Source organism: Alexandromys fortis, unplaced genomic scaffold (assembly GCF_014885135.2).
Source record: "Alexandromys fortis isolate MF-2015 unplaced genomic scaffold, M_Fortis_MF-2015_v1.1 scaffold_164, whole genome shotgun sequence".
Taxonomy (NCBI): Eukaryota; Metazoa; Chordata; class Mammalia; order Rodentia; family Cricetidae; genus Alexandromys; species Alexandromys fortis.
Window position 1 is genome coordinate 278,004 of NW_026068047.1, and position 26,807 is coordinate 304,810.

The following is a 26,807-nucleotide window of genomic DNA, read 5'->3' on the forward strand; positions in this document are numbered from 1 at the left end:
CAGCACTCTGCAGCAAGGCAGTCCTCCAGTGGATCTAGGCGCCCTCATGCTAATTTTTAAGAAACCAGTACTAAAATGAAGATGCCCCGAATGCAAAAATCTCATAAAGAACATTCAAAATGTAAGTTAGCAAAGCCCAGGGTGAAAATCAAGAGTGTTTCCAAACATCAGCAGACTACTAAAGAGGCATCCCTTGTCCGTCGCCGTGTTCAGGACTCCAGACGGATAGCTGGGAAGTTAGCAGCTCCCAGACAGAACGGCCTGACAGAGCTGAAATAGCTCAGGGCAAGCAACACGGAAAACCCCAGGAGAGGCGATGCTCTGCCTCAGTTGCCTACTGTGGAAATGTCAAGGATTATCTGATTCTCCTCCGTAACCCCAAGCCTCCTTGGGGCTTCCCCAGACAGCCCTCACTGCTGAGGCTCTGTGGAGTTACTCTTCCTGTGGCCGTGATAAAATACCCCGACAAAAGCAGCTTATGTCAGCTCCCGCTTTGAGGACACGCGCTGTCATCTTGGGGGAAGTCCTGGTGGCAGAAGCTTGAGGCAGCTGGTCACATGCCATCCACAGTCAGAAAGCAGGGACGGCTGAACGCTGGGGCTCAGCTAGGTTCTTCCTTTTCTTTTTATGCAGCCCAAGACCAAACCCTAGGGAATGGTGCCATCTTTCTTTATGGTGGATCTTCCCACCACAATTAAGACAATACCCCACGAGTGTGCCTGGTGATGCCCGTGAAGCTGACCATTAACACTGGCTGTCACAGCCCTGCTATCTGTCTGCCTTCTCTGGGCATTCTTCTGAAATAGTAAGGTGTACCCCTCCTCCTGCCACGTAGGCCCTCCCTTCTGGTCTCCTTTTCCTTCACCTCACTACTTCCTGACATATCCTCGTTTAGTTATTCTCTTACTAAATGTGTGAGGACAGGGGATACAGACTTCTTGGTTGCTGTTCCTAGCAGCTAGAACAGTGTGAGGAGCACAGGTTCCCAGCGGGAGGGAGCAGGGAGGAATAGTGTGGAAAGAATACTGCCTCCTTCTCCTTTGGCTAGTCCAACAGAATAGTTTCAAGAAACGCCTTGGGTCTGGGCACTACATATATAGAATGCATGGGATGTGTTTTAGAATGCCAGGAGAAGAATTATGTGTAAACACACACACACACACACACACACACACACACAGAGGAATTTCATCACCTAGCTAAACTAAATTAAACGTGTTAGGAATCAATGTGCATGCTCCAACCACTAGAACTGGAAAAATGTACTCGGGGCTAGAGATCTATGAGATCTTCTTGTTCCAGGATTCACCAACAATTTTGAATACATGGAATTAAGGAAAGACACTGTTTAGTCAACACAGTCAACAGCTAAGTTCACTGAGCAGAGACAGTGACACCCTTCGGAGGTAACTTAGAACAACACAGACTCTGCCAGCCTGGTTTGCTAACCACCATTCTCTGCATACCACAGTTCATAAAGGCGTGGCCAAGCTCTGCTTTACCACATCTGTTTCCAAGTATGAGTGCCATGAAAGTAGAAGGTACCTGGATTTGAGAGGAAGGGGGTTTCCTTAGAAGTATAGCCAACAATCCCCACTTTCTCACCACCGACAGGAAGAATTCGATATGGCAAATACAATCCGGCTATCTGGCGATCTAGTGACCCCTTTGCCTTAATGTTTGCGCTCAGAATTGGAAAATTGGCCCTTTTGAGGAGGGGATCAATCAGTCCTTCCACACCGTTATCAAATTCATGGTTTCCCAGTGCCTAAGTAAAATGGAAAAGAAAAAAGGATTAAGTACCCTGAATTTGCCAATGGAAGTATATTTTTAAACAGATCATGATTAGCCCAGCAGCTCCTGAAATGGGCTGGGCTCTCCGAGACTTGACCCCTTACCTCCAGAAATATGACTTGGGGCCCTGGGGTGAGGCCCAGGGACACTGAGATCACAGGTAGGTACAGCATTGTTGCCCAGGGCTTGGCATCTAGCGAGCTGCCGTGAATGTGCATATTCACAGCCCTCCCTCCAAACACTGTCCCGCTACCCTCCAGTCACACAGCTTCACAGACCACCGTTACCAGGCCCTACCTGGCTTGTTCCTGGTGCTCTCTGCAATTAGCCCATGCTTCAGACCTAATCGGTCAACCTACCAGCATTTTGGTAGGATGCTGACACCCCCAGAATCTCTTTCCACATCGCTTCCTTTGGGTTATTACCCAAGTTTTCAGTTTCTCCTCTTAAGGACTTCTCCAATTCTCCTGGGGAAATTAGGACTGACAGGGAGGAGCCTGCTTCCTGTTCTAGTACATCCCCGGGCACTCTGCCCTCTGAGCATGTTAGAAAGCGTGGAAACATTACAGGTAAGTGGAAAGACAAAGAAATCCCTTACTCTGGAGCCTGGTAGAGCCTCCTTCCAGCTGAGAATCAAGAATTCCAGCACAATTAACATTGGCCATGAAGGTTACTGACTGAGGGACAACATTCCTGTTATATAGAAAAAAAGTTGTTTTCAAATGAGAATGTTAAAATATCAATGAACCATGCTTAAGGCTTGCTCTTGTTCTTCCTTTTTTCTTTTTGGAACTATTACAACCAGCATTTTTAATTAAAGAAGAATATTATAAATTGTATAAAAGTATTTAATTTTTCTTTTTTTATTAGCATTTTTTTCTTTAGGTTGCATTCTGACCACAGTTTCCCCTCCCCCCCTCCGCTTGTTCCCTCCCCCTTACTCCTATCTACCCACTCCCCATCCACCCTCTCCTCCTGCTCTCTCTCAGTTCAGAAAGGGCCAGGCCTCCCGTGGGCTTGAGCCTATGCTCACTGGGCTGTGCTCTGGCTGTCCTCCTGAAGAAAGGGAGGGCAGATAGTCTGAGCCAGGGGTCAAGGTCATGATGGAGGAACCCACAGAGACAACTGACCTGAGCTTCTGGGAGCTCACAGACTCTGGACCAACAGTTAGGGAGCCTGCAAGGGACTGACCTAGGTCCTCTGCATGTGTGTGACAGCTGTGTAGCCCGATTTCTTTGTAAGGCTCCTAGCAGTGAGATCAGGACCTGTCCCTGACTCTTAGCTGGCTTTTAGGAAGCTGTTCCCATTACCCTGCCCAGCCTTTATACAGGGGAGGAGCTCGTCCTACCTCCACTTGATGGGCCATGCTATGTTCTTACGCTTTTTAAGCATTTTCTGGCAGTCTCTCAAATAAAACTAAAATGTTGTTTACAGTAAAAACAGTTTCAATGTTCCCTATTCTCTTGTGACCTTTACCCTGTCAGCTGTAATCCTAGCCAACACATAGAAGAACCACCCTGTGATCTCATTTACCCAAAAAGAAAAGTTTCCTAAGCTACCTTTGAGGTGCAATTTCAGAAGTCACCAAAACCAGTACGTGTGGCTATTATAATGACAAGGACATCTCTGTCTCGAGCAGCCCACACCCAAGGGTGCGTGCCCTTTTCCTAGGCACCTCTGTTAATGCCCATGGTCACACCTATTTGGAATTTTCTTCCTCCTATAGTAATCTGCTACAGCCCTGTTTCACACTGGTTTGTCTTGAAGTTCTTTTCCATCTTTGAGTAAAGTTCTGTAAAAGGAACCTCTCAGACAGACACAAGCAGCTGCCTCTGACAGCCTTGTTTTATGCATCTTGAAGTGCTGGAGTGGCGCGGCCTCACCCCGGAGGACCGCCACCTGCCAGGCTCTGCCCCACAGGGCACTCTAATGGCTGAAACTGTTGGACCGGATGCAGGTGGTTAAGCTTCTCCCTACAGAGTAAAAAGCCCAAGCTCAGTTGGAAAACCCACCAACCTCCACCCTAGGAATTTGTTGTGGAATATTTGTTTAACTAGCCAAAGGGGTGTTACATTTGTTTATGCTGTAGAATGTTACTTTAGCATGTGAAAGTGTGTTACAATTGTTTCTGCTGCCTTTGTTAACAACATAAAGAAGTGTTACATTTGTTTGTGCTGCAGTTTAGTATGTAAAGACGTGTTGTTGCATTCATTTCACCTTGCCTGTCTAAGGCACCTGATTGGTCTAATTAAAAAGCCGAATGGCCAATAGCTAGGCAGGAGAGGGACAGGCAGCCTGGTGGGCAGAGAGATTAGGAGAAGAAGTCTAGGCTAGAGAGAGAACAAGGGAGAAAAAGGGACATGACTGCCTGGCCAGAAGCCAGGCAGCTGCCAGCCAGGCAGGAAAATAGGACATACAGAAAGAAAGGTAAAAAGCCCCAAGGAAAAATGTAGATAAAGACAAGCAGATTACAATAAGAGCTAAGCTAAGGCTGAGCATTCATAACTAATAATAAGTCTCTGTGTCATGATTTGGGAGCTGGTTAGTGGCCCAAAAGAAAGCCCACTACAGAAATCTCTACTCTGGAAATCTCTATACCTCCACCCAGAAACCCCCTATAAACTCTGTCTTCTGCTCAGTTCTCTGCTGCTTCTCCCCTGAGCAGAGGCAGCCACCCTCCTGGATTTTTCCCTCCCAATAAATCTCTTGGATGATATTGTTGTGCTGTGTGACTTTGTAGTATTCCTTGGCTTCCAATTGCCAGGCTACCTTTCCCTTCAGAACTGTAACACTTATCCTGGGGAAACCTTCTCTGCTGGAGTAGATCTGTTAACACTTTTTTTGGGGCAGCCTTTCCCCTCAGAACTGCAACACTTCCTTTGGGGAAGCTTTCCCCCTTGTTCCCAGAAGCTTATGTTGAGAAAGAACCTCCTGGTGAGGTACCCATGAGACCATCAGCAGGTTCTAGATCCGCTCTGGGTACAGGGCTTCAGGTGGAGCAGAGATGGTGTCAAGCTTCACTAGTATGATATGCCCACCCCTGGAGTCACAGCAGCTTCCCCAGAAAGCCCTCTACCACTTCCTCACTTGGCCTCCTGGATAAAGCCAGCTTTGGGCAGTCACACACTTGGTTTGACTGCTAAGGCCATTTTACTATTGCAGCACTTAAATTTACAAAGATTATCTGAACCACCTTGGTCTGTTTCACTCTGTGGGTCATCTGAGAAAAGGCCTGGAAGCATTGGCTGGAGCAGTGGCTCTCCATGACCGCCCCCCCCCACCACCACAAAATTACTCTCATTGCTCCTTCATCACTGTAATTTTCGCTACTGTTATGAATAGTAACCAGTTTTTGGAGATGGATGTTTACCAAAGGGTCGCGACTCACAGGTTGAGAACCACTGGGCTAATGACCCTTGAAGCTAACGAGGACCACGGTGCATTCTCTTTTGCCACACTCTCTCATCCCAGTAGGGCAGGGAAGCACGACAAATAGTTTAGTAAGATGAGCTTCCACTTGGCTTGTGCTATGCCCCACCCCTCCTCTAACTCTGCTCTTGGCAGCCTGCCATTCCACAAGCTCTGTGCACGTACCCATCGCTAAACAATTCACCTCGTAACCTGTTAGCAACCAGGGACCCTGCCTTCATTGAGCCGCACACGCACCCCTCTCCAGACAATGGAATTAAGGTCCTTCTCCCCTTAACAACCATCAAACCCAGGCAATTTCTATTAAGTCATAATTTAGGTACGAGGAGGGTATCTAGGTATGAGGGTAGGGACGTGATCTGGCCTGAGCACGTTTAGGATGCATGCTGGGTAAGGCAAACTGTATCCTGTAAGTGAACTTTGAATGATATTTCCTTGTTATTTTGCAATTCATGTGTGCCTTTATTACAATGCTTTTAACAAGAAGACAAAAACTTAGAAAACCTGGGCTGGGCATGACCACCAGTCACGTGATACCAGTGTACTCCATGGCTATACTGTGGGGTCATCTGTTGTCTGTCCTGGGCTCGACTGAATGCTCCAAATCTACCTTGTCCTTTTTGTTCTGCTCAGCACGCTGTTTCTTCACCTGGCACACTATCTCACTGGGCACCTGTCACTCAAAGGGCTGTGCATGCATCCTCAAGGAAGCATTAAGGTTTGCCTGGTGTGTTCATAATTTCTGAACGTGAACTTTTCTCTGCCTCTGATGCTTTATGCACTCACCTCTTCCTCTGATTGAGTTAACGGCTCTAAAAGCTGATAAAGTCCTAAAGGCTCTCTCAGGCTCGGGCAAATGCTCTTCTTTCTGCTAGTCTTAAAACATCATTTTCTTTCTATGGCGAAATAAATACCCTTTGTTATATAATAATCTTAAGTATAGAGTTTTGTTTTTAGTGAATGTTTCTACAGTTTAAAAACTTTAGCTGAGCAGTGGTGGCACAGGTCTTTAATCCCAACACTCGGGAGACAGAGGCGGGTGGATCGCTGTGAGTTTGGGCCCAGCCTGGTCTACAAGAGCTAGTTCCAGGACAGGCTCCAAAGCTACAGAGAAACCCTGTCTCGAAAAACCGAAAAAAAAAAAACCCAACAACCAACTTTGCTGTTGATTGGTTTGGGTTTATTTGAGTCTTACTGTGTAGCTCAGGATGACCTCGAACTCACAGTCTTGCATTAGCCTCCAGAATACCGGATTATGGTCCTGCATGACGTCATGTGGTTCCACAGTTCTCTGTGGAAGATCGACCGTCTTATCAGTGCTGTTCTATCCCTAGAGTACGGCAACCGTTCAAGTTTTCATTTGTTGCTTCTTCAGTGACTTGAGGGCAGTCCCTGAGAGTAGTGACTGTGGCTGTCGTTTTGATTTTGTATCCTTTGGGGAGAGCCGCTAGATTCGTGGCCGTCAGCACTCTGGATAGAGGATCAAACAGCCCTATTCACACTCTCCTTCAGCTCCGAATTTAAAATCTCTGTTGAATATTCTGACGTCTAGGTCTGCAAGTCAGCGGTCACGTGCCCACTTTCCCTTGGCGTTTCAGCAGAACCCCAGCTTTCCATACCCAAAGAATCCTCTCTGGGACTTGCCATGTGGGCTAGTGGCCCCAAGTGTCAGGTCCCAAGTCTCCCTTCCCCCAAATGGCAGTGCTGGTGACATTGTTCTACAGAGAAGGACAATCCCAGCCAACCAAGCACTGCACAACCATGCCCTTCTTCTGGCTCCCCTGGCTCTCTCCTCCCACAAGATAGCTGTTGAGGGCCCCACCACTTGAGTGCCTCGTAATACACTAATTTTGAGGAAGAGAAACGATGACAAATCCTTATAGTCTGATACACCATATCAAAGGAAGGGGAAATTGTCACAGTTGCCACACAAAAGGCAGGAGGGTGGAGATAGCCATGAGTTGGTGGAGTTCATTCTGGGAAGGCTGCTTCCTCTTGGTAAAACACGCCTATTGTCCTGGTTTTCTTTTGGTTACTGTAATAAACACAATGACCACAAACAGCTTGACCAGGAAAGGACATACAGTTGACGGCGCATTACTGAGCAAAGTGAGGGCAGAAACTCAAGACAGAAGTCTGATGCAGAGGCCATGGAGGAGTGCTGCTTGCTCTGCCTGCTTACTTACACAACCCAGGCCCACCTGCTCAGGGTAACGCTGCCCACAGCAGGCTGGGCCTCTCCCATCACTCACAAGTGCCCCACATATGTGTTCACAGGCCAGTCTGATGGAGACAATTCCTCAGTCGAGGTCCCCTCCTTAGTGTGTGCCAAGTTCTTTCTTTCTTTCTTTCTTTCTTTCTTTCTTTCTTTCTTTCTTTCTTCCTTCCTTCCTTCCTTCCTTCCTTCCTTCCTTCCTTTCTTTCTTTCTTTTTTTCTTTCTTTCTTTCTTCCCTCCTTCCTTTCTTCATTTATTTTTGTGACAGGATTTTTCTATGCACTTCTAGCTGGTCTAGAAGTCTCTAGGTAGACTAAAGTAACCTTGATCACAGAGATTCTGTCTTTGTCTCCTCAGTATAAGGACTAAATGTGTGTGCCACCACACCCAACTCTATTTCTTTTCCTTTTCCTTTTTTTTTTCTTTTGAATCAATCCTATTACATGATTTTTAGTCAAAAGAATGGCACTGAGTTGTACCTTTGGCCCTGGCTGGGAACATGACATTGCAAACTGCTCAACAGGTTAAAAGATCATAGATTTTTCTATTGCTTCTTCTCTTAAATCAACCAAAATGGGCCCGCCAATCACCTGGACAGAAAAATGCCCCTCCAACAGTCCTAACTTTAAGAAACGTGATACACCTGGAGACATGTTTAAAAAGATGAGAAGGATAGTTACCCCTTAGTAGTTTAGCACCCCCAGAGGACCCTTTCTCCATGCAATTGCTTTACAGATCTTCCTTGCTAAGCCTGCGGGCTTTCTGACTCAGAAAGTGTAGCTTTTCCCTCCTCCCTCCTCCCTTCGCCCCTCCTCCCACTCAGCTGTGTTGATGAGGATGTGTGTATGTGTTGGGTGTGGGGATGTGGTGTGTGCATGTGACCATGGGGACGTGTATCTGTGCACATGCATGGGGAGACCAGAGCAGGGTGAGGTCAGGTGTGGGGATGTGGTGTGTGCATGTGACCATGGGGACGTGTATCTGTGCACATGCATGGGGAGACCAGAGCAGGGTGAGGTCAGGTGCTTTCCCCTATGACGCTCCTGCTTACTTCCCTGAGAGATAGACTCTCACTGAGCCAGGAACCCAGTGTTTTGGCTAGGCCGGTTGGCATGGAGCTCAGTATCTGCCTATCTCTGGCTCCAGTACTGAGGAAATAGACCTACACAAACCATACCTGGCCAGTCCTCCTGATTACAGAGCAAGGATTTGCGTCAAGGGTTTATCCACTAAGCCGTCTTCCCATCCTTCCTCCTCTTTGCATCTCCCTTTTTTTGGATATCAGTCAAAAATCCTAAAGCCAGTTGCCATGAAACCGGGCATCCTCACAATCTCCGAAGACAGCACACATTTAGCTGCTCCTTCCCTGCCCTGTGCAGCTGCCTAGCCATCTTCCACTGCTAAGCCCGTTTGCTTTCCTAGCATCTGACTCAGAAGGCACAGTTCTTCCATCTTCTCTAGCTTCCACCAGCAGCCACTGAGATCTCTAGTTTGTCTTGCCTGCTATGTTGTTTTTTCTCTCAAATTCCAATAAAATTGTCCTCATATCCTCCTGAGTCTGTTTTAAAAGGGACCCCATGTTCCCTGGTAACATGTCCCATAGCCTCCCTTGGCCCCGAGTGCTCCATTTCCCTCTAACCCATCGCTATTGTCTCAGCGCAGCCCTTCTCCTTCTCTCTAGAGCTGGACCGTGACTTCCTAACCAGGCTTTTGACATTGCCCTTCTCTTCCCTAAACCATCCTCTGTGTTGCTGCCAGAGTGAGCTTTCTGAGCTGCAGATTAGGTGTTGCCACTCTGCCCCACAGAAGCATGAGCTCCCTTAGGATTGCACCCCAACCTTCTAGGCCTCGCGAAGCTCTTCTTTGTGGACTGGCATCATCTCTTTCGGTCTCACTTCTGGCACTACCCCTGACCCCACCGGCCCTGCACTCTGTGAAAGGAAATAGGATTGGCTCTGCCACTTATGACCAGGCATGTGGAAACACATTTCTAAGTGATAACATCCTCTGAGAGGGCAATAATGGGTAAAATGAAAGTGGTAACTAATACATTGCCAGTCCTTGTTAGGCACCTGAGATACGACACATGAGGGAACGAGGAAAAAAGGACTTAAAAAAAAATAAACTGAAAAAAAAAAACCAAGAAAAAACATTGCTGTTTGCTATGATATTTACTATTACTATGCTTGTTTTACACATGAACATAACTGAGATGTGGTGAAGAACTTGGAGGTCACACAATCTGTCAGTGCAGAGCCAGGTCTAGAACCACTTCCACACGACTTCAAGCTCTTAGCCTTTGTGTCCTCAATCGACCATAGGACAACAGCAAACATTCAAAAAGTGAAGGAGAGGGAAAGGCAATATGAACCTTCACTGTCTGTAGTTGTCTAAGATGATGGTTAAACAGTCAACAGCAATGGAGCTAGAGACATGGCTCAGTTGGTAGAGTATTTATCTAACCAAATGAAGTTCTGAGTTATCTCACCAGAACTACATAAACTGGGCATGACCTGTAACCCTAGAATTTTAAAGGTAGACACAGGAGAATCAGATAGCAAGTTCAAGGTCAGCCTGTGAGATGAAACCCTGTCTCAAAAAAAAAAAAAAAAAAAAAAACAGCCTATCCTTGTTGCTTTGTGTTTGGTGACAGATGAATGACATTAGGAGCACACTCAGATCCAGCAGGCTCTTGCTGCTCCTTGTAGCGTCTTTATCACTTTATACACCTAAGGATCCTCCCAGGAGGGATGCTCTGAGAATCCCCGTCGGAGGAAATGGCCATCTTCAGGAGCCATCTCCCCTGCCCTCTGGGTGGTCAGTCTCTTTGAACCACAGCAGGATACTCTGCTGGGTGAGCAGAGGAACAGGAGAATCACTCACAAGTGCCTCTTTTTCTCCCCTTACAGTTAACTTTTCCTACGAATGTTCACGCAGAAAATTCCATGTATGAATATTTCATATTTCCTCTTCCCCACTTGGGATTTCTCCTGCTGCCTTACTCCTCTTGCAGTAGGAGAACTTTATAATCTATCAGCTCTTCAGGGATACCACACTTAGCACCAGATTCCCCACACCGCTGGCTCACAGCAGCAGGCACTCTGGGAGTGAGCTAAATGGATGGCTCTTATTTACCCATCATTAGCTTTTATAGTAATGACGTGAAAATGCCCGAGAAAGGGCTGTCCAGGAGAAGAACACTGAGCAATAATGATGGAGAGACAGAAAGAAGAGACAGCTACCCCTCGATATACATGGGGAAATGTTTCCAGGTCCCTTGAAAAACCACAGCCCCTCATTGGTAGGAAATGGCATGACATTTGCCTTTGGCTTATACATATGTTCCCATGAGGTTTGAGTCATCCTTAGCCTGTTTAAGTTGCCTTGCACAACACAACTGCTATGTAATGTCATGCACATGGTTAGATCATAATGCTTGGGGAATACTAATAAGAAGATTATCTGTGCATATTCAATATGGGCATTTCCTCCAGTTACCTTGGAACTGCTTTTAGTATCCACCAAAATTATGAATTTGAGACTGCCCTGTGGTGGTTCCTTGCCTTTTTTGAGGGGGGAGTAACTTTCTGGAAGTTCTCATCTACAAACTGAAGCTCTCTGAAGCCCCATCTACACTGAAAGGCCCATAGACTGCTTGACCTTGGCTGACTAGAACATTGTGATTGTGGGGTGGTGGAATGTTGTGGGTCACAAGCCAAGGTCCCCTTGGGCTATTTTTAGTCTCTTTTAATAGCTACTGACTGTCAACCTCTATATCTGACCTCATATCCTCTTGGTAAAAACTCCTGGAATTTATCATCCTGCTAAACTTGACAGTTCTAATCTTAATAATGGGAATATTTTTTTTTTTTGAGACAGGGTTTCATCTCACAGGCTGACCTTGAACTTGCTATCTGATTCTCCCGTGGGAATACTTTTAAAATACTAGGATTAAAGATCATGCCCAGTTTATGTGGTTCTGGTGAGATAACTCAGAACTTCATTTGGTTAGATAAATACTCTACCAACTGAGCCCCATCTCTAGCTCCATTGCTATTGATTGTTTAACCATCATCTTAGGCAAGAACCTGCTATGATCTGGAATCACCTTCTTTTTTTGCTTTGTGAAAAGACTTGCAGACAGACAAATTCCAGGACTTATATCTAGTAGTCAAAAGGATGTGAGGTCAAATAGAAAGGTTGATAGTAAGTGGTTACTGAGTGAGACTAAAGCTAGCCCGAGATGATCTTGGCTCTTGATCCGCAACATTCCATCACCCCACAGTTACAATGTTCTAGTCAGCTGAGGTCAAAGAGTCCACAGGCTTCTGTACAAATTGAGCTTCATTTATTTATTCATCTTATTCATTAATTAATCTGAGTCTTTTGACAACTTTGGATATTTGCCAAATGCACTTTTCTGTAACTTATGAGAGATGAACTTAGCAAAAATAACCTCCTGTATTTCCAACAGAAAAATCACTGATTGCGATCTCAGCAACTGGTCCAGTCCTGGCTCCTCCTTCTTCCTCTTTTGAGGAAAACACACAAAAAGAAAAGAACTGATGATCTTAAAGAAAGACATTTTGCATACTATCCATTTAGCCTGGTGTGGTGGTTTGAGTAGGAATGGTCCCCATTGGCTGATATATTGGTCATCAGGTAGTGGCACTATTTAACTGGGTTCAGGAGGTGAGGTGTGGCCTTGTTGGAGTAAGTGTGGTCTTATGGGAGGAAACTCATCACTGTGTGTGTGTGTGTGTGTGTGTGTGTGTGTGTGTGTGTGTTGGAGGGGAAGACTTTTAAGGTTTCAAGAGCCCAGCTGAGCCACACGGCTCTTTTTTCTTCCTGCTGTCTAAGGGTCTGAATATAGAGCTGTTGGCTCCTTCCCCAGCACCAGGTCTGCTTGCATGCAGCCATGCTCCCTGCATGAGAATGGAGTAAATCTCTGAAACAGTAAGCTAGACCAGTTAAATGCTTTCCTTTATAAGAGTTGCCATGGTCACAGTTTTTTTTTTTTTTCTTCACAGCAGTAGAACACTGACTAAGACACCTGGAATGTCTGACTTCCCAACACCCCAAAACTCTACTTGCCACTTAAAGTCAGAAATAAATGAAAATGAGGGCTCAGTTCTTCTGTGATTCAGAGCTCCATGGACCCTGAATGGACTCTGAGGACTACTTATGTTTCTCCTGCCTTCTGTAGGTATAAAGTATTTACACAGGCTGTGGGTGGCTTGCAAAAGCCCTTTAACCTTGGAGGAATCTTCTGTTGACTGTAGGTAAGTCTCAGAGAGTCCTGTGAATTAGCAACAGAGGGATGAAGCTATTTGAAGGCTCCTGGTGCCAAGGTTCTTGTTTTGATTATTAAAAACACACTGTAATTAGGAGAAATGGAAAACTTGTGCCTAAAGTTTGGCTTGGAATTCTCATGCATTCTGTTGCAAGCCGACGCTCCTTTCCCTCTGAGGAAAAGCAATGAGCATATGCAGAGGAAACTGTAGATAGTTGTGAAATTATCTCATCTGTATTCACTTAATTTCTAACATACTATATGTTGAAAGAATCCCAAGCAATATTCAGTTATTAACTTTTGGATAGCAATGAAATGGGAGGTAGCTCGGACCCACTCAAGTTAAAGTATAAACAAATACCAGAACACACAAGGTGTCACACCCTTTTCCTTGTCTGTGGCAGATGCCTGTTAATAGATTGAGCTGCTCTTTTCTGAAGAATTTAGATCCAGCCTCTGACTCTCCCTTAACCCAGTAATAAAGGGAACAACTGTCAACCAACCAACGATGTCATTTTTCACGCCTTCGCTAAGATAGTAATTATGAGCACGGAATCTATTTGTAACTAGTAAAATGTACTTTTAAGCAGCAACAAAGGCTAGAGGCATAATTTTAAACAAGGACAGACTGCGTCTGACTTTTCTCTCTTAACCACACTCAGCTGCTGCTGCTGCTGAGCTTACACTGGCTCACAGGAGGTGATGTACCAGTGCCTACAGGAGGTGCGCCAGGCATTGATTCACTCACGTGCAAACGTGCAAATGCTCTAGTTGGTGCTGAATGAATGGGTGTGTGGAGCAGTTAACGAGAGTGTTCCGCAGGGTACCTGCTAAGCTAGCACGGCTCTGCAGTTTGAAGGAGACACAGAGGTCAGTGTCTACCTGATTATCCACCGAAGGACTCTCGGTACTCTGAAATAGTTTATTTAGCAAAATTTCCCATTTTCTGAATCTCCAAGTTGCAGCCAATAGGTCAACACAATCTCTGTCCTCTTTCTTCAGTAGTTAAGCCACGTACATTGATTTGTCCCCACAGCCCATGAAACGTGTCTAACAGAGAGGAGTACTTATTGAACATCTACTACTAGTGAATGAGGATTCAAATAAACAGCTGGTGGCGGGGGGGGGGGGGGGGGGGGGAGGAAAAAGAAAGAATTAATAAGTTAACTCCAAGGCTGGGCGTGGTGGCACACACCTTTGATCACAGCGTTTGAGAGGCAGAAACAGGCAGATCTGTAGGAGTTCGAGGCCAGCCTGGTCTACACACCAGGTTCCAGGTCAGTGAGGGCTACATAGTAATACCCTGTCTCAAACAAACAAAAACACAAACCCCAAGGCTATAATTATTGGTTTAGTTGCCAGGGGGGCCTTGTTTGGGAGATCTCCAACCCTGGGCCTGTATTGTGTCCTCTGTGTTTTATAAACACGGTCATATAACTCAGTCCCAGGCCCCTGCTACCAAGCAGAATTCTGCTTTGAAAGCCTCATAAGTGCCATGGCCACAAAATGAACATCTGAGCAGGAAAATGAGCAGCAGAAGCAGGTGGAGCCACTCAGCCCCTGGAGCTAAAAGAACTTCCATAGCCACTACACAGTTAAAGAAAGCCCTGAGGTAGTCAGATTGCTTAGGAGCTCTTGGCCAGCTTTTTAGGTCTCTGGTCACTTTACTTTGACTGCTGGCTGGAGACTTTTCCCATCTCTTTTTGACAGCTTCATGTAGCATAGGTTGGCCTTCCACATGCTAAGTAGTCAAGGATGACCCCGAACTCCTGATCCTCCTGCCTCTACCTCCCAAGTGCTTGATTACAGGGCGACCATGCTTGGTTTCTGCAGTGCTGGAGATGATCCTCAGGGCTTCCTGCATAGTGGCTAAATGCTCTGCCGCTAGCTACATCTCTAGTCCCATGGTAGAATTTTTACTCTAACTACATCAGAAAACTTGGGCTTTTATGAACTATTTAAATGACTCCTTCTCCCTTTTCGTCCTGCCTAGCAAAGTAGGCAGGCGATCAAGGAGTGGAGAGGAGGCCTGTTCCTCCTCTCCCCTGGCCGTGCCCCTTGGTTTATTTCAGGGGACACTATGGAGTCAGCTGGAGTACTTTGTAGGTCATGCTCCTCCCTTCTACGCCTTCTCTACTCCCAATTATCTGCTGACCAAGGATGCCCCTGCTACATCAGCCACCAGCAGAGCATTGAAAGAACGGCTGTAAAAGAGCCCCTGTAGAGGACACACACGGCCCTCAGTGTGGGAACCACCCAGGAACATAGTGACATAGACAACTCTACCCCATCCATGTCCTACCCCAGTGCCCCAATGTGATGCTGCTTCCGCGGCTGCTCTGCCCCTCAGGTTATACTTCTCCCATGCTCTGTCTGCAGTGCCAAACTGCCCACTCCCCACATACAGTCCACTTCAGGATCTTCTAGCTAGTCCTCCAGCCACCGGCCCATGGCTTCATCGATGAACTGCAGGCCACCAGAGTGTGTCCCAGACAACCCACCCACCTCTTGCCTCTGAGTTAATTTCACCCCATACTTTCAACTTTCTAAGAAAATAAACATTCCTGCCTGATGGAGGAAGGTCATTGGTTAAAAAATAAACTGCTTGGCCCTCATAGGTTAGAACATAGGTGGGTGGAGTAAACAGAACAGAATGCTGGGAGGAAGAGGAAGTGAGCTCAGACTCGATAGCTCTCCTCTCTGGGGCAGACGCGATGAAGCTCCGACCCAGGATGGACGTAGGCTGGCTATAATCTTCCTGGTAAGCGCACCTCGGTGCTACACACATTAATAGAAATGGGCCAGGCAGTGTTTAAATGAATACAGTTTGTGTGTTGTTATTTCGGGGTATAAGCTAGCCAAGTGGCCAGGAGCCGGGTGGCAGGAATGCAGCCCGCAGCTCATACAACACCTGCCTCTTTGGATACTGTGGTGGTTTGAAAGAAAATGGTCCCCAAAGGGAGTGGCACTTTTAGGAGGTGTGGCCTTGTTGGAGTAGGTGTGGTCTTGTCAGAGGAAGTGTGTCACTGTGGAGGCAGGCTTTGAGGTCTCATATATGCTCAAACTATGCCCAATGAGACAGACCACTTCCTGTTGTTGGTGCATCAAGATGTAAGAACTTTCAGCTCCTTTTCTAGCACCATGTCTGCCTGCACGCTGACTTGCTTCCCACCATGATGCTAATGGACCAAACCTCTGAACTGTAAGTGAACCCCCACAATTAAATGCTTTCCTCTATAAGCGTTGCCGTGGTCATGGCGTTTCTTCATAGCAATAGAAACCCTAACAAAGACAAATACCATGTAGACCCTCCATGCCCTTTTGGTGATGTCCTTAGCTGCATAATCCATTTTGCTTAACTTCCAGGTACCCTCAGCTCTAAGAAACTTAAATCCCCCAAGTGCACTGAGATGCGGAGGATGCCTCAGTGACATGTTCCCTGCAGACCCCTTCTAGTGTGCCCACAAGACCTCAGGCACATCTTTCAAGCTGCTTGCCCTCACTGTGACTGTGTGTTCACACATCAGCTGTCTTTGTACCCTCAGGGATACCAGGTGAGTCATGCCAGTGTCTACTGAATGAGAATCAAACCACTTGCTCTGTCTTCTGCTTTTAAATGGGCTCCATGTTTCTCTGTTAGGATGTGTGAGCCATTAAAACTTTTCAGAAGGCAGGATATGAAATGAACTTGATAAATAATAGGCACGTGATGCCTCCGTTTTCTAGTGAGAGAAACCAGGTTGCTAGGCAACTGGTGAGATATCTAGCTAACTGCTTTCTTACCTCCAGCTCCTCTCTAGACAACTGTCAGGTTCTTGTGTTTTCATTTCCTATGTTTTAATTTACAAGTTACCTTCACGTGTTTGTTAACATCTTTGTGGCACTTGTCGGTGAATGGAACACACTTTTATAAAAAACATAAATCGGGGCATGGTGGTACATACAGGTAAATCCAGCATCTGGAATTTGAGCCCATGCTGGGTACACAACTCACCTTATCTCAAAACAACAACAGCAAAATGTTGAGTTGTTCTCTGTGTGTCTGGGGTGTGAGGACATAAACTATTTGGGTTTCACAATGGGAATATGAAAGAAGATGGAACCTTGTAAAAATTCTATTTTTATCAGAAATCTAAGGTAACTGTTTTGTCTATCAAAGGTCACCTTTATATGAATTAGATAATAAGTATCTTTTAGCTTTGTTTTGTTCATAGAAGAATACAAAAGTATCAATAAATTTAAAATATGGGGGATTAAAGAAAGGAAAAAAAAACAAGACAAAGTTTGACACAAGGAAGTTCATGTTTTTGTGTTGTTCACTAGCCTGTCACTACACCAGGCCATTTTATCTTAATAGTGCTATGAAACAGGTGCTATTATTTTCCATTTTCATAGATGGGGAAACTGAAGCACTGATTCCCACAACTAGCAAGTGGCAGAGCTGAGACCTGAGAAACGGTAGTGAGGCTTGAGTAGTCATACAGGGCCTTTACTGTGCCTAACTGCTGCCAATCTGCATGAATGGTAGAGGTGAGCATCATTTCACTCCTTGCTAGTTTTTCCAAGGCTCTGGGATGCCAAGTAACAATATCATAATCTTTGTCCTATGGATGCTTGAAGGGCAGACTGGAAGCAAGGATAGAACCAGCATGCACATCCATCCACCTCTTCATCCATCCACTCAAGCACCACCCATCTATACATCCATACACCTATGCATCATCTAGCCATCTACCTACCTGTCCACTCACTCAAACACCATCCATCTATCCATCCATGCATCCCTACATCATCTATCCATCTGCCTGCCTTTTCACCTACCTAAGTATCTTCCATACATCTATCCACGAACCATCCATCCATGCATGCATCCACCCATGCATCAAACACATGGGAGACACATATGTGAAGATACAGGTACATGATGTATCTTAAGAACTGCAGAATATCAGAGGACAAGCTTCATGGAAGGGAGCAAAGGCTCACTAAGAAGTAACCTCAATGGCATATAAGCACCTCTACCTTCTGAGCCATCTTGTAGCCCACCTTTCGTTTTTCTCATGACAAAATAAGACAATTATCTGGGTTTGGTTCCTAGCATAGGGTGGGAGTTGCCGGGAGATCACATTGTCATCTAGAACTCTTCCAAGCTTCTAAACTAACACTGCTAATTTGCACACTCTCCCCAAACATTTTGGGAATGCCCTTAAAAAGAGAGGCCTAGGGCTGGAGAGATGGCTCAGAGGTTAAGAGCATTGCCTGCTCTTCCAAAGGTCCTGAGTTCAATTCCCGGCAACCACATGGTGGCTCACAACCATCTGTAAAGAGGTCTGGTGCCCTCTTCTGGCTGCAGACATGCACAAAGACAGAATATTGTATACATAATCACAGACAGAATATTGTATATATAATAAATAAATAAATATTTTTTTAAAAAAAGAGAGGCCTAGTAAGCAACTGAATATAAATGTGAATATAAATGCGCGCTCTCTCTGTCTCTCTCTCTCTCATCATTATGTGTGTGTATGATTGATGTGTGTGTATGTGGACATATGTGCGGAGGTCAAAGGACCACTCTGGGGAATCAGTTCTCTTCATCTTCTTGGGGCTTGAACTCGGATTCTTAGGCTTGCTTGGCAAGGGCTTTTACCAGCGGAGCCATCTTTCTGGCCCTTTACTCTCTCTTTACTATCTCTAGGCCTGTCCTGCTCTGTGGTTGAAAGGAGCCTGAATGGGCACTACCCACGGGAATGCATTCTAAGCACCAAGCTTCACCTCTGAGCCTATACATTATCCTCAGCACTTGGCACAGAGCTGGCGCCTAGTGGCACTCCATGAAGATCTGTGGGCTGATTAGATAACTCCAAAGCAACAACCTGGGAGTAGGCTGCTGCCTCTCCGGTTCCCCAGGGCATCATTTCTGCTACTCGGAGAACAACTCTCCACAGAGCACTCTGGGTGTCTTTTCCCTTGAAGATAGTGACCAAAAGGGAGCACCTGGGAGGAGGCTTAAGCTATCTCTCCACCAGGAAATGGTTGCCTCATCCTCAAGTATCTGTGAGATCTGGTAGGGAGAAGTGAGAGTCACCAAGCAAACTTGACTTTGAGTGTAAAATTAAGTTCAAAGACATACTGAGTAGGAGGCAGATCAGGAGCAGACAGAGGACTGGGCAGGAGCTGAGGTGCTGAGAACTCAAATGCAAGAGACCTCTCTTTTTAACCCTAGTTTTTAGACAGAGAAACCACTTCTTTACTCACACAGGTGACATAAAACCTGACTGTGGGTTGAAGCTGTGGCTTAGTGGCAAGGTACTTGCCTAGCATGCTCAACATCTCAGGGCTTAAAATAGCAGCCTTCCCTTGACAAGAGTGTCTGTGGCTTGATTGTTCCCACCCAAACTCACACTGACATTTCATCTTCATCGGGAGGTGTCAAGAAGTAGGACCTTTAGGAGGTGTCGGGTCGTGGCTGGATTACTGGGTTATACTAAGAGTGGCTTTGTTGTAAAAACCATTTTGGCTGTGCAGCTTGCATTTCTCTTCTCTCCAGAAAGCCTAGCATTGTCTCAGGACCCTGTAGTGAGTACCTACCAGCAAGGAGGGTGGAACAGCCTGATCTTAAACTTCCCAGAGGTCAGAAACCTGAGTGACGATGTCTCCTCTTTTCCTTATAGAGCCTTCAATCTTATGTATCTTATAATAAGTAACAGAGAACCCAAGAACGAAGGGAGGAACTTAGATGAACCGATGGCCCTGTGTAGTAGTATCAAAAGCTGCCCACTACACTGATGCCCCTGACTCGAGCATTCTTAGGCATCTTTGCCTTACACCTGTCCTACTTGGGTGGTATTGTTTCTGTTTGGTTTTGGTCAGCTTGGACAGAAGCTCAAGTTATCTGGGAAGAGGAACCTCTGTTGAGAAAATGCCTCCATTCAGGTTGCCTGTAGGCAAGGCTGAACAAGCCAGGACTAGGGAGTCAGTAAGTATCATTACTCTGAGGTTTATGCTTCAGTTCTTGCCTGCAGGTTCCTGTCCTTCTTGCATTCCTGCCTCTTTGATGCCCCTCAGGGGTGGACTGTTAGCAGGAAGTGTAAGGTGATATAAACATTTTCTTCCCTAAGTTTCTTTTGTTTGGCCATGGTATTTTGTCATAGCAGCAGAAGCCATCACTGAGACAAGACCCTCTTCTCAACCATCCCCACCCACAGCATATGAACAGAGACCCCTCTCTCTGGATGAGCACTGCCAAGTGCTCTTTGTCATCAGCTCTTCTTCACCTATGCACCTGTGGGATGAATCCCTTCTTCTTTTTAACCCAACTACAGGGGCTCAAACTCAGGTTATCAGGCTTGCACACAGTACTTTTTCGGGCTGAGTCAGCTCATGGGCCCAATAGCTGAAGCTTTTCCTTATTCTGCTTTCTTTCTTTTCTTTTTTTCGCAACAACCAGTTCTCCAGTTTTCTGAAAACACTGACTAGGTGTCCAACAATTCAGTCCTGACACTGGCCTGCCTTGACTTGGTGCCATTTCCCATGAGTCACCGGGCTTTGCCGCACAAAACCGTGCTCATTCTGGCACCCAGTCCAGAGGTTTGAGCCACCTGTACTTCTTCTAACAGACCAGTTACAAATCGGGGTTCCCATGATCTCATCCCCACATTTGATAGCTACCTAGAGGAATTTATGGAACTTCAAAGATCATTATTACTGTTTTTTTTTTTTTTTTTTTTTTTTTTTTTTTTTTTTTTNTTTTTTTTTTTTTTTTTTTTTTTTTTTTTTTTTTATGAAGGATACACTTAGGAATAGCCAAATGGAAAAATAAATGTCCAGGGCAAGGCACAGGGCATAGGAAAAACAGAGCTCCAACGCCCTTTCAGGCACCCTACCCTCCCAAAACTCCAGGTGCTCAACAACCCCAGAGCTCACCAAATTCTGTGTTTAAGGAAGAGCCTCCTGTCAGAATTTAATCTCCAGCCCCACCCCCCTGCAGGTGGGTGGCGAGGTTAGAAATTCCCACTAACCCCTAATCTAACCATTAGACACCTGTTAGGTGGTCTATCTAGAGTTCCAGGTCAAAACAAACTCGTTAGCTTAAACTATTAGCCTCAGCGATTATCAAAGGGGCTCATTATGAATAACAAAAGACACTTCCTGCCACTTTGGAAACTCTTGTTTAAGCAGCAGGGGACCACAGTCACCTTCCGGAGAAGCCACAGGCTTCTCTGATCTCTGAGACCAAGGAGCTCATCTCAAGGGTCTGTAAACCTCTACCTCAGTCTGGCCACACTTTCCCACGGTGGTCCAGGCCTCCACACCTGTGCCCTTCACGGAACAGAAGCATCTCACAGCTCATTAAACCATTCCTCAGCACTCCTATTTTTAGACGTGAGCCTCTGGGCTGTGCTGCGTCAGTCCTCTCATTAAAATGTTGCCTGAGGAGGAAGCGGCAGTCAATTTTCACAGGCTGATGTCTTCGAAGGCAGGGAAGACAGCAGCAATTGCATTCCCAGTAAGAGTCTTGGTGATTGGAGCTTAAATGAACAAACTGTTACGTAAGCTTTCAAGAACTTAGAAGCAGGATAAACAGACAAACAAAAGAATTTTTGATTATTAGCTATATCAAATAAGGGATTTCTGTTTTAAGAGGCACAGAGTTGAGCAACACTGACAGGCACAGTAGCATCATCACATTTGTGTCTAAAATTGACCAGAGATCAATAGTTAGAGTGCTTCAAAACAAATCAAATCCAATGGAAAAGAAACGAAAAAAAAAATCCGTAAACATGCCACCTGAGAAGAGGAAACCCAAAAGATTCACAATCCTATCAAAAGATGCTGAAAATTCCTAATTATTAGAAAAACACGAGCTACTGACAATATGGACAGAGGTAAGAACAGGCAAAGTTGGGGCTTGAGGAGACGGTTTAGTGGTTAAGAGCACCTGCTACTCTTGCAGAGGAAAGGAATTTGGTGCCCAGCACTCACATCAGATGGCTAACAACTTCCAGTGACTTCATCTCTCCAGAGGTTCTGATGCCCTCTCTGGCCTCCACAGGCGCCAACACACGTGATTGTACACACACAAACACATGAAAATAAAAACATCTTTTTTTTTTAAAGAAGAAGAAGAGGTAAAGATACAGAGATTAATCCTCTGCCTTGATGTTGTCTGAGGAGCAAAGTAGTAGGCTTTAAGCCACAGCTGGCAATCCCTTGCCAAAGGAAGAACCAAGCACACACGGTGACCAGTAACTTTGCACTGGGGTGTGGAGATCCTCACAGTGGAATCTGCTGAATTTGTGTGGCAGGGGATTGGTTAGAGCATCTCCAGATCTACCAGAGTCTGATATGAGAAGAGGTCACCATGCACCATGACACACAGGGACCCTGCACACACAGAGTGAGGTGGGAAAATCATAAGTGCAAGGTTACTGTGGTGGTTTGAACGAGAATAGCCCCCATAGGCTCTTACGCTCGCTCGAATATTTGGTCCCCAGTTGGTGGAATTGTTTGGGAAGGATTAGAAGGTGTGACCTTATTGGAGGAGATGTATCATTGGGGGAGGGCTTTAGGGCTTCAAAAGACACACACCATTCTCAGTGTGCCCCTCTCTGCCTGCCTCCTTGGAGATGTGAGCTCTCAGTTGTTGCTGATACTATGCCTTTGCTCTGCCATAATGAACTCTAACCCTCTGAAACTGTAAGTCCAATTAAATGCTTTCTTTAGCCTTGGTCATGGTATTTTGTCACAGCAATAGAAAAGTAACTAAGACAGGAATCAGCATTGGTGAGGTGGAGGCAGAGGTTCAAGGGACATCCTGTACCACACAGTAAGGTAGAGGCCAGTTAAGGCTATGTGAGACCTTAAAAAGAAAACTATGCTAAAAGGAACAGTCTAGACAACAGTACTTAGAAAAGACGGTGGAGGGGCAGCTGGCGGTAGTCTGTGCTAGGCTGTCTGACCCACCTAGCCTGGCAGATGCCATGTTCTCTTCTTTCCAAACCCCAAGGTATAGGAACTAAGCTTCAGTGAGCATTCACTGTGCAAGGGGCTAGGAGTTTCTCATGGCACCATGTGCTGTTTACAGGCGGAGGGTTAGCACCCCTCTTCTCCAGTTAAGGAACATGAGGCTCAGAAATAACCAGGACAAAAGGAAGAAAAGAAGAATATTCCCAAGCAACTGAGCCTCCTTGCAATCTTTTTCTGCCTTCCTTCTTCTAGTTTCTAAATAATTGAAAAAAAAAATCAGTACTGTGATTTCCTGACCGCTGAGCTATTTTATGTAATAGCTTGGTGTGTCTTCCTCTTATACCTCAGGGGACACTAGTCCATCCACCAGCATAGACAGCTACACCACCTGGCTGCTTCTGTCATCTCCTCCCAGTTTCTGCCAGCAGCAGGGCCCAAGGGGGGGGGGGGTCTTCAAGCTCCTCCTGGTCCTCTGCAGCCATCAGAGCAGTTCTCTTGGGAGTGTGGCAGGCTCGAGAATACAAACTATCTCCAAGGCTCCTACTCTAATTTCCGAGGCTTTAGGGAATTGTGAATATCCCTTTCCAGCTGTTCATGCTGATGGGATCTCCACGTATCCCAGAATCAAGACATAGCAGGTGTCCGGGGGATTTTATAACAGAAGAGCAATAACCTCCTCAGGCTTTAGTATTAATATGTGCAAATGCTCTGTAAGATATTTAGTATGAATATGTGCTGCATGCTACGACAGCTCGCGCTCATGCAGGTCAATCCATGCGCTTTAAACTCGCCCACAACTCATCCCACAGATAAATTCTGACGGCAGCTATGGAAAAAGCTGTGGACTTTGTCTTTCCATTTCCTCCTCCCACTCTTGACACGGGTCAGTGTAGCTTCCTCTTCCCAGTCCAATTATTTTGAGGGAAATTTGTAAGAAGACGAGCTCCAACATAACAGCACATTGTTGTGGCCTCACCTAGCAGCAGAGTGAGTTCGTGAGGTCTTCGAGAGGGACCCGTGTTTACTAAGGAGTATTTACACAACGGAGGGGAAAAGAGTGTTAGAAAGAGGAAATGCTGCAAAGTGGCGGTTTATACATGAAATCAAAACAAACTCCTACAGTGTTTATCCTACCCTTCTGGGGGAAGGAGAGACGTGAGCTAGTTAACAATCCAATTATGTAAACGTTTGTACTGCCATACTGCTTACAGAGCTTCAAGCAGGCCTAGCGGTGGGGAAAAAAAAAAAAAAAAAAAAGAGGGCTGAGAGACCACAGAGCTCTTGAGACCTGCGGTTCTTCTTCTGTCAAGCTGCTTCGGAACAGGGCCTTTCTCCATCAGCTCTGGAGGCTTGGAGGCCTAGAATGTCCTTGCTTTTAGAACCTCTAAAGCAGCGTTCGCTGGGAGGGAGCACTCCCCTTCTCTGACCTCTGTGCGGTTCCTGTACACAGCGGGTAGTCTGCCTTGGGAACCTTCCTTTCCCTTCCATGCCCTCTGATTTCATCGAGTTCTGGGTACCCACCCTGTTATTTCTCTTGCAAAGCTCTTATGTTTTTGTGGTGATTGTTCTCATCCCCCCCCCCTCCCGCCCCCGCCCCCACCTCGCAGAATCGTTTACATTAGGAATTCACACCAGGTTGATCATGAGTGGTGGATCGATTAGTTTTTACATCTCGGTTACATTTGATTGTTTTTCACCCCTTCTCAACAAGCAACGCACATTTCCGACAGAGTATTGGGAGGGGGGGGGTAAACATCCCCCCCCCCCCCCCCCCCCGCCCTAGACGGGGATTTCGTTTCAGCTATCAAGCCTGTTCTGGAACTAGCTCTTGTAGACCAGGCTGGCCTCGAACTCACAGGGATCCGCCTGCTGGGATTAAAGGCGCGCGCCACCACCGCCCCGCATTAAATTTGAACATTTTAAGATCTCTCTCTCTTCCTTCTTCCCTTTGAGACAGAATCTCCCGTTCCCTAGTCTGGCTGTCTACGTCAGCACACCTGGCCCTCAGGCCTCCCCTAGGCTTGGCCCGCAGATCTAGTTTGCGCAATGCTATGGATTACACAGGGCCAGTGGAATTCTAAGGAAGCACTCTGAAAATCCAGCTGTGCCCCCGGATCCCTTATCCCTCAAGCTGGGCTCTTCTAGAATCTCTACAGTCAAGAGGGTTTTATTGAACCCTTGAAATCCAGATTCTCCGCATTTGTGTTCTCTCTGATATTTCTTTTTCCTCGAACCCGCGTGGCAGTGTCTGGGAGCAGCAAGAACAAACGTGGAGATCATATTGTGTGCACACAGTACTTTGAGGTAAATATTTTTCTTTCCATTTTATAGAAGATTCGACCACTGAGGCCTAATAAATAACTTACATAGGGTTACACTGGAAATCTACCTAAGAAGGTGAGTTTGTAGCGCTCAGACTTCAAGGCCAATTGGGTGTGGTGTCTATCTGCCCTCTCCCCCTTGGGGCCCTGGTGACCTGAATAAAAATTTTTTTTTACCCGATGTCCCTTTCAGTAAAGTGGGGATGAGACGTTCTTTGAATGATCGAGCAGATGGAGTTGTGGAGGAGACAGATCCGTCATCAGCCCTCAACTTCCAGTGTCCCTACCTACACCCTGCCCTCCTCTTGCTAAATCATTCCGTAGGCAGGATCCCTCTTTTAATGCTCAGATCACCGTGGGTCCCCAAAAACACCAGTTTAAGACTATCATACAAGGGACGCGGTCTGCATCGACGCACCACACTGGCCTGAGTCGAATTCCACTTGCTCATCTGCGAATCCTTTCTCGGCCAGGGTACTAGGGAGTTCTCCAGCCCCTCCCTCTGGGCCTGGGGCTCCTACCCCGGTAACCTTCTTCTTACCATGGCATCATAGCGCAGGGTGTTCATGAAGTGTGACACTTCAAGACCTTTGTAAACGGTGAACCAGATGGTGCCTTGGTACTGGTCGCCGGCATCCAGTAGCAGCACGTTGGGTTCTTCCTTGCGGATCTGCTGCACCTTGGTGTAGAGCCTCGCCACGCCGCCCACGCACTGGCTGGCGTTGAGGCACTTGGTGGAGTCCTCGCTGGTCTGCTCCAGCCGGCTGTGCACGTCGTTGGTGTGCAGGATCGTGAGCTCCCAGGCTCTGGCTGCCGGCCACAGCAACAGCAGCGCGCTTAGGGCGATGTGTAGCCACTTGGGCGGCGGAGCGGCCGCCGGAGCAGCCGCTGGATGCATGGCTGTCTAGAACGCCTTGAGTTGGTGGACTGGCCCGGGGCCCGACGAGCTCCGGCTACCCCGGCCTCCCCTAGACTGCGGGGAGGAATAGGGAGAGGCGGGGCCGGACGCGCCTCCTCCAGCCCAAGGCCCTCCTGCTGGCAGGCGCACTCCGGGAGTCACCCGACCCGACCCTGGCACCCCAGGCACCCGGGAGCGACTGGCCTGGCACACGCAGCCGGCAGGAACAGAGAGGAGGTTGTTCGCTCGGTGAGCGGGCACCTTCGGGAGCCGGTTCCGTAGACCCCGGCGGCGTTAGCAGCTGCAGGAGCCGCCTCACCGATCTTCACCTCTTGAGGACACCGATTTCTCTAAAAGAGTGTACTGCTTGTGTGGCGCTGTGGCTTGTTGCCGAAAGAGAAGAGAGACGGGGTGGGAGAGAGAGGAGTCCAGAGCTCACCCGGGAGGAGCGCTCCGCAGTTACCGCGGTGGGACCAGGACGCCACGAGGGCGGAGATGCTTTGTAGGTTTGAGGAGGCAACTGCTCCACGATGCTCAGATCTGGAATCTCAGAAGTCAAGCAAGCTTTTACCCACAGCGAAAACCTTAGCGATAAAACCCCTGCGGTGGCGGTTCATGGCCAGCTCTGAAAGCTAACGCGGATCTTAGGGTCTAAACCCTTGACAGTTAAGCGCGTTGCTGCCCTGTGCTTTTCCAGTCTTCTTTCCTCTCTGTACAAACTTTTGAGATTTTGAATATATGCTATGGTGTGTGTGTGTGTGTGTGTGTGATTGCACAGCTTTTTAGCAGTAATAGTGGCAATCCGTATTTGTTATTAATAAATCGTCATCATTAGGTGTAAATTACTACACGATTTCCACGTCTAACGGATTAACTCTTGCGTTTGA

The 26,807-nt window shown here is 46.7% G+C and overlaps 1 protein-coding gene across 2 annotated transcripts in view; it reads right to left on the bottom strand.

The window, feature by feature from the left end:
• Positions 1 to 26,063, bottom strand: part of Nt5e (5'-nucleotidase ecto) — a 46,085-nt gene extending 20,022 nt beyond the window's left edge. The window contains exons 1-3 of one of the 2 annotated variants that reach the window (XM_050118905.1): positions 25,564 to 25,690; positions 2,393 to 2,487; positions 1,546 to 1,768 (exon numbers count right to left, since the gene is read on the bottom strand). In XM_050118905.1, coding sequence (XP_049974862.1) covers positions 1,546 to 1,768; positions 2,393 to 2,452 — 283 coding nt within the window. In that variant the 5' untranslated portion in view covers positions 2,453 to 2,487; positions 25,564 to 25,690. Of the gene's footprint in view, positions 1 to 1,545; positions 1,769 to 2,392; positions 2,488 to 25,563 lie in introns of both variants that reach the window. The other variant, XM_050118904.1, reaches the window with a different exon arrangement.
• Between the last annotated feature and the right edge of the window lie 744 nt (positions 26,064 to 26,807).